At 33.5% G+C, this 8,245-nt stretch overlaps 1 protein-coding gene across 4 annotated transcripts; it reads left to right on the plus strand.

Annotated features, from left to right (window-relative positions):
* Positions 1-311: 311 nt before the first annotated feature.
* On the plus strand, positions 312-5,819 carry LOC119643757 (polycomb protein PHO). Of its 4 annotated transcripts, none has more exons than XM_038043219.1 (6): positions 312-329; positions 1,573-1,875; positions 1,940-2,069; positions 3,006-4,298; positions 4,374-4,493; positions 4,547-5,819. In XM_038043219.1, exons 2-6 carry the CDS (start codon positions 1,611-1,613, stop codon positions 4,704-4,706), a joined length of 1,968 nt encoding a protein of 655 aa, XP_037899147.1. In that variant the 5' UTR covers positions 312-329; positions 1,573-1,610; the 3' UTR covers positions 4,707-5,819. The 4 variants fall into 4 exon arrangements, with proteins under 4 accessions (XP_037899147.1, XP_037899148.1, XP_037899149.1 ...); XM_038043220.1 differs by lacking the exon at positions 312-329 and adding an exon at positions 368-586; XM_038043221.1 differs by lacking the exon at positions 312-329 and having other exon boundaries at positions 605-1,875; positions 1,952-2,069.
* The last annotated feature ends 2,426 nt before the right edge of the window (positions 5,820-8,245 follow it).

The following is an 8,245-nucleotide window of genomic DNA, read 5'->3' on the forward strand; positions in this document are numbered from 1 at the left end:
AAACGGGATATAGATTTTAAAACACACCTCTGCTATTCATACAAAATCATTCGCTGGTCGCCATATTGTCGTAATCTATGTGTTATCTTTTTGTTTTGGGCTTTTTAAAGGTTTTGTTTTGCAGAAGAAGAATGCAAGATTATTTTTATTTTTTATAGTTTTCATTTGTTGTTATTGACTAGCGTAAATAACAAAGGAAGAATTGAATATCACAAGTCTGGTTAACATTAAAAAAACTAAAACATTCCCCGTAAAAAGTGAAACAAAGGTTTTTTTAGATGCTATGTGTCAGAATTATTTATGCGCGCGTGTAATGTAACAAAGAAATTGTAAATCTGTTTGTTTGATTATATTTTTTTCGTGGAGGGAGGGGAAACGTGGTAGCATATATAGATAGAACTCTACGAAAAAAGTTCCAATAAAAATAATGGAAACACTTCGCAGTTGAATATTTGTGTTATTGGCCTTTTGCCGAATATTTGAAGCATGGAACCTAAGGAAGTTCAGCTTGCTCAAAAGTGCCCAGATTATAATGCCGTCGTGCTAAGAAAATACGGCATAAAACACATCTAGTTTTATTTTGAAGGTAGATGTTTAAAGCTTTCGAAATGAAAATTGTTGATTGATTGCGAGCATTATGCGTATTCCGATTGATGATTGTTTTCTGGTCCAAATGCATGTTTAAAGATTTTGTATGGCACTTCCCTTGCTGTGCGTTTTCATTTGATAAATGCTACGTATATTTAAGGGAAAAACTGTTACCATTATTTTAGAATTCCAATATTCTTTTGTCTTCTGCTGATCTAAAACGAAATAATTGGAAGTATGGTCTTTATTATTTATTGACTATGTATTGTTGACAGAAAGTTTATAAAATTTGCAGCAGCTGATGTATGCTTAATGTTTTCAGGAGATTTTGAAAAGACGTTTGCTTATTTTACGGAAATAATGAACTGGTTTCTTTTATAGAACTACCTTTGGTTAAGTAATTTTAGATGCTGAAAATTTTTTTTAGTTTCTATTGTTTAATAAATTTCTATTTCTGCTTCCATCTCAGAATTAAATAATGAAAACAAACATAACCTACTAGCTAATCTAACTATAGTTTGCTTTACATATGAATATAAACTAACTCATCCGATCCAAGGATTAGCTGTTCTAATCGTAATCATGTTTGGACAATGCTAACTGGCTCCTCCTTGTTTCGGTGTTCCAAAAATTTGTTTGCTTTTTCATTTCAAAAGTTTACGTCAAGCAAAAGCAGAGGATGACCTTATAAATCGTTCAAATTGTTTACGGCAACTATGTATTTTCGATAAATGTTACTGCTTTAAAAAAATATGAAAATTGTTTATTTTTATTATATTGAAGTGTTAATGCTAATGTGTTGATGGTTATACATATTTTGTGTCAGAAAGAAACAAGAAAATAAAAGCCTGAACAAGAAATAAATTTACTTTTTTAACATGACCAAAATTTATTTCACACACAATTGTATGAATGAATTACGTTTGTAAAATATCATGACTATGAAATTTTTCTACATTTTGTAAATACGTCTATGCTTTTAAGAATTGTGCAAAAAGCAACGGTCTGTAATTATTTGAAATATGTCACGGTCAGATATAATACACGAAACGCAAACGACAGAGCTTAATGAACAGATAGTCGATCAGAATTCCTTTGCGAATATGGTGTCTGCATCATATACTCACTACGGCATATTAGTAAGAAACGATCAATACGAAGGTGTAGCAAGTGGGGCTTCTTTAACATTGGCGAATAACAGTAGAAAATTTGATGGTGATGACATCGAGGACCTTGACCAGGCGAACGAGGATTCTCAGGATTTAGACATGCAAAGCATTGATGACGGTTTGTATATTGAATTTTCAAGTATAGTTATGAATTTCTAAATGGACTTGATATTTTGTACTAGTTTTGATTACAGATTCGCAATTACAAAGCCATGTGTTCCTTAATACATCGCCATTTCAACAGGAACTGTGTGTTTCTAATTCATCTATTCTAACGCCTTCAATATCAACAACAGCCGGCATTAATTCACGGTAAATTATTTTTAAGATCTTTTTGGTTTAATGGCAAGTAACAAATGTGATTGTAGATCTAGATAATAAGGTGTCAGTAGAAAGGCCATCGATCTGAAGGGAATAAACCTTTTAAAATTTAGCAAAGAATAGCTATCAATTTGAAAAAACGAATTTTGCAAACCAAAAGGGTCAATTTAGAAGCGATTTATAATTGATATATATAATTTAAATTTATACACGAAAGCCTAGCAATAATTTACTTCACTGGAAATTAATAAAAACTGTTGCTTTATTGTATAATAATATGTAAATCCACTTGACCTTAGAACTACCGACCGACTGTATGAATTTGTTCCTACCAAAAGAAACCATCTTGACCCCTTTCTTATGAAATTGCCATAATCTCGAAAATTGATACAAAGACATTTGACACAAACATCGATTAAGGACTCAAGATTATAAGATGGTTGGGATCTGTCCATATATACGCGTACGATAGATTTAAGACTGAGACAACTTCGAAAAAACGCTGGAAATTTTTTTAATTTTGTTTATAACTTTCGATCCCGCGAAGATATTTCTACCGAAATGTTCGCCAAAAATTGCGCCGGTCCTTTTACTAATAAGTTCACAATTAATCATATAATCTTAATTGCAATGTTCACTTACTGCTTATAATTGCTAATTTGTATCTCTCTAAAGAAAAAAAGCGAAATAAAAACTTCGGAAAGGCGTCATTGTAGAAAATAGACATGAGTGTTCTTATAAAATTTTTATAAATATGACTAGTATTTGACAAATTTAAAATTTATTAACACTAAACCCTAACGTATACTTTTATAAGATTTATTGCATACTTTTTTTTTGTTTTTCTAACATATCATTGATGTAAATGAAATTTGTGGCAAAATATTTTTCTCTTCTTCATTATGTTTATTTGTTGTCTCCTTCTAGTAAAAAGCGGAAAAGTGTTCTGAAACAAACAAGTCAGCAACAAGCGTCTGCATCCATTTCTAATACTGCAACAAATAGTCAGCCTTTAAATGTAAATACATCAACATCGTCCCTTGCTAATAGAAGACCAATGAGCCCAAAAAATGCAGCTAATATCAAACCACCAAATAATATAGTTCAAATTCCAACTACGCAGTTTAATCATTTCGGTTCTAGATTAGCTGGTGATATAATGACAGATGAGCACGCTAGACCACGCCGTTGGGAACAGAAACAGGTACAAATAAAGACTATGGAAGGAGAATTTAGTGTAACCATGTGGGCATCAGGTATATCAGACGACGATGCGTCGAATGATGATCAAGATAACGATTATCTAGGTTATATGACAAATAATACCACGACGACGCCGCAAAATAACGTTCCACTCAATTCCAATTTTAGTGACAGCATAAGTCCGATACCATCTGCGCTCCTTGAACACAGTAATAGTTTACAACAAGACCTTTTCCAGCAACATCTACTGTTGCAACAACAACAAATACTAATACATGATTCGTCTACTACCTCGGGTGCAACAGTCGTGCCCACAGGCGCTTCTTTATCTAATATACGCAATCCAACGGAATCTAAACAAATCACTAATCATAAACAAAAAGTGAAAAAGGCCGCACCTGGCAATTTGGCAACATCCAGAAACTTGTCCTTGATAACTACGGGCAATAGACTTGCAACAGCGCTAGCCATTGGGAGCTCACCGGAAGTTCCAACTATAGTAATGTCAACGGAAGAGGCTTCTACCAATGTACAAATAAATGCACCACATGTACAACTAACAGACAATTCAAATTCGACAGCGATAGTTATGGCGCACATGCAACCAGAAAATAATGCGACTCAGTCGTTCTCAATGGGCGTTATTTTACAAAGCAGTGGTGCACATAACGCTCCCTCCATTTCGCCACCCCCACTTAGTTACAGAACAACAAACACCACGTCTGTGGATGTTGATTCTACCATAGCTGAAGTTCAGTGCAACACTATCAATATTTCTGATGACAAAAAAATTGCTTGTCCACACAAAGGTTGCAATAAATTATTTCGTGATAATTCTGCTATGCGAAAACATTTACACACGCATGGACCCCGAGTTCACGTTTGTTCCGAATGTGGGAAAGCGTTTGTAGAGAGTTCTAAACTGAAACGTCATCAGCTTGTACATACTGGCGAAAAGCCATTCCAATGCACTTTTGAAGGCTGTGGTAAGCGCTTTTCATTGGATTTTAACTTGAGGTAAAAAATAAGTCTTACTTCGTACTTCACACACGCAAGTTTCCAATGTCGCAATAATATATTTGATTATTTTAGAACTCATGTCCGGATACATACCGGGGACAGACCCTACGTTTGTCCATTCGATGGTTGCAATAAAAAGTTTGCTCAGTCTACCAATCTTAAATCCCATATTCTCACACATGCCAAATCAAAGTAAGGTCTTAATTTGAATAAAAAACTGTAAAAATTTTTTGATGTTCTTTCAGACGGAACACGTCCATGGGTAATGGTGGTGGTCGTACTATCAATAATGGCGGTGTTCAGCAAGCTGCCGGCATAATGCAACAAGTGTCCTCACAACACGTAATCAAAATGGAGAAAACCGATACAGATTTCAATTCTACATTCGTTGTTTATGCAGATTAAATTTAGAAATAACTTTTTCGGTATTTTCGAATAACTTATGGTTCAAAAAGAGTACATATACACGTATATACAAACCTATACTCTCAGATTTGAGGAGTACATTTTCAATTCATGTAGGGATACATATATTTCCCCTCTGTTTATGTGTACTACGTGTATATTTTTAAAATAAGTTCATCAATATAACTTTTTTATGTATAATTAGTACGTAGTATATTTTATACATTCATAGTTTATAAACACCTTGTAATTTTAAAACCACTTCTATGGAAAAGTCATTGAAACAGTGTACTAGGGCACATTAACCGTTTATGGCAAAGAAGAGAGAAAGGAAAGGAAAGCAAAAAGAGACAGCATTTAGCAATACAGCAGAAAAAATGTTTATGTGTGGCAAGAAATACGTATTTTTCATAAATCAAAGCAATTACGTAGGAAGCAAATGCATAAAGCGAGGTTTAGTACTTATTTTTCTCTTGTTTTTTATATATTTTATATGCCACGTACAAAGCATAGTTAGGAATCTCGTCACCTTGTGTGCATATACACCTAGCTGAGACAGTAATTTCAAAATTTAATTTTATAATAACTATTTCGATCAAGTGTCTATATAATTTTTGTTCAACGTAAACTGAAATAATCTCATTGCGGGAAATAGACTCTTCTGTGTTAAATTTAAATTGTTCTATATTTACCCTTTTAGGTGAAGGTAAAAAAATCGGTTCATATGAATAATGAAAAAAATGCCTACAGGTTACATATTAACAATTACGTATTTTGCTGTCACATATTTTTAATCAAAAATTGAGAAAATAATACGGATTCAGAATTCTTATTATCTGCTACAGAAGAAAAATTGGATTTTTGAAAGTGTTGTAACGCGTATATAAATAGACCGGAGAGAACTAAATAAGAGTGATTAAACATATTTTCAAACCAGGGGCTGGTTTACGGCTGCTGACTTCGAACACGAACGCGACTCCACCATTTTTCTGATTATGCTGTATTGAAAGTTTACATGTAATCTTATTGGTGTATCAGTGCTAATATAAATGCAAATAAATGAAAAGAGGAGGAAAGTAAACAATCAAATAAGCAAAACAACAATCCAAATAAAATATTTTTCATTTATATATTTTTTTTAATTATATTTTTGTAACCCTTCAATTTTTCTTTTAATATTTCCCAAAAATATTTTTGTTAATTTCTTTAATACTCTTTTTATTTTGTTACACCAGAAGAGAAAAGCCTTTAAAATAATTATTCGTTTTCCCCAACATATTGGAATTTCCGTCTTTAATTAAATTAGGTCATTATTATATTTGTTAACTACTATTCTACTTTATTCCCGTTTTGAATATACTATTCGATGCCATTTTTATAGTCGAATTAAATTATATCTCACACTGACAAAAATCGTATACATTGTCGCTACTCTCTTCATGTCGACAGCCGATCCCAATAAACTAATCCCAAAGAAACCTAATAACAAGAAGAGTCATCTTACTTTTGAAATTGAAGGCAACCTGTGTCTCAAGGGCTTTTAATGCTTGTTACCAACAAATTTTGCTAATCGTTTCTCGATATGTCGTTACACTTTGTTTACAAAGCAGGGACACCGATTATGTATGACTCAAAACTACCAAAACAAGCGTAAGCAAAATTGCTGACTTTTTATGTTAGTATTGCTTGTTCTGAGTTAGCATTAGTTGTTTAGAACTGCTTTTATAAGAGAAAACATTCATAAATTGAGAAAAAAATAAATTCGTAACAAAATTGTTTACGTACAAACAGCTGAACCAAAGCAAGCAATTTTAAATTCGTGGAAGGTGAGTAATTTAGTTCTTTTTTTGCTTTTTGCTCCAATTGCTCAAAATTTTACTACGAAATGAAAATGTAGAATTTTTTGTAGGATATGAAATTGTTTCGTTTATTTACATTTTATAAGAAATTTTACATAATTTTGTTATATTTATCCTTGCGTGATTTTGTTATTGGTTGTATCATTATAAGCAAACATACGTCAAGTTTGCCCACTCTTTTCCCATTAAGTTTTGAAAGTAAATTTCGAATGCCGAAAGCAGAACTTAATCATTCGCATTTCATTCACACTTGATTCAACACGTCATCTCTGCAAATGGCAGCTGGATAATTTTTGTGTTTACCGGTGTTAGTGAAAAAAAGAAAAAAAAAAAAAAAAGATTTTAAATATTTGAAAAAAGGAAAAGAGGTTTAATAAAGTAATAAAATAACCAAAGAAAACAATTTTAAAGAAGGAAAAGGACGGAAGGAAGAGGAATCTCTCGTGAGAGAAAAATTAAGAAGCAATACATATATTCAATTATTTTTTGTTTTTTCTTTGTGATTTTTTCTTTTTGTGTTCCCCGTGATAACAACCAAAACAACATCAGCCCGTCTCCCTATGGAGACTGGGTCTGATCTTATAACTACTAATAGAGACTGTTTTGAAAATTTTTACATGAACGCCACTGGGCACACCAACAGATCGAATATGGGTGATCTGATCTATCTGATAACGGAGAAGCTAACGCAAACGTTTTAATTCCGCCTAGTAAACAGGCTACCGACAAGCCCTCTGATTTGGGTGCCACAGCCGCCCCAAATCTCGAGATTAATTTGTACGATTGCCTTTCCAACTGCAATTTTGTTGTTTTTTGTCGAAACGTGTGCGGACGCAGAAGGAAATCGCATCAATATTAACTCCAATCTCTATTTCTGTGATTACTTGAAGCATTTCGATATGTACGGCTTAAAAGAATTAAAAGTTGTCAGCAAGGGTAGAGCCAAACTGCTTTTCAGCTCCGCTGCCAATGCCAACAATTTTGTTATGAATAATGAATTTAATAAAAAGAATTTAAAAGCGTACATACTGAGGTCGTTCACTGAGAGATTTGGAGTTATTCGAAACATCCCATGCACATATAGTGTCGATGATATAATTAAAAACGCCGTATCCGATATCCCTATTAAGTCCGCTGTCCGTTTCCAAAGAAGAAATCCCAACAACAAAGACGAGTGGATTCCCACAACCAGCATCAAAGTTGGCTTCAAAGGGAGAGCCCTCCCTAAGGCTATAAAATTTAATTATTGTAATCTGCCGGTCGAATACTTTGTACCCACTTTAAAAGAGTGCTTTAAGTGTGGCAGATACGGTCACGTATCTAAATTCTGCAAAGCTAAAGAGAGCAGGTGCCTTAACTGTGGAAAGTCTCCGAAGTGTGTAAATTGTGAGGCGATGAAGTCCGTGTCCTGTGGCTCAGGTGAGCACAACGCTCTCAATAAGTGTTGCCCTAATAGGGAAATTGAATTAAACATCAACAGGATAATGGCGATTAAAAATCTTTCGTATAAAGAGGTCAAAGAGAATTTTTCCGAAAATTATTTCGAATGTCTCGATGACCACACTTATGACGGCAATTTCCCTCCACTGGGGAACACGTCTGCAATTTCGACCAAGGATGATAATCAAAATGTCAAAATCTTAACCAAAAATAAATACAATGCTGTCGTCAAAAGGAAAT

The sequence above is a fragment of the Glossina fuscipes genome, unplaced genomic scaffold, assembly GCF_014805625.2.
Source record: "Glossina fuscipes isolate IAEA_lab_2018 unplaced genomic scaffold, Yale_Gfus_2 61594, whole genome shotgun sequence".
In the NCBI taxonomy this organism is placed as follows: domain Eukaryota; kingdom Metazoa; phylum Arthropoda; class Insecta; order Diptera; family Glossinidae; genus Glossina; species Glossina fuscipes.

Excerpts from the sequence above, each read along its gene's own strand:
- LOC119643757 (XM_038043219.1), top strand. The coding sequence starts at position 1,611 with ATGTCACGGTCAGATATAATACACGAAACGCAAACGACAGAGCTTAAT. Across the intron at positions 1,876-1,939 it reads CATGCAAAGCATTGATGACG|TTTTGATTACAGATTCGCAA; the intron begins GTTTGTATATTG and ends ATTTTGTACTAG. Across the intron at positions 4,494-4,546 it reads CTCACACATGCCAAATCAAA|ACGGAACACGTCCATGGGTA; the intron begins GTAAGGTCTTAA and ends ATGTTCTTTCAG.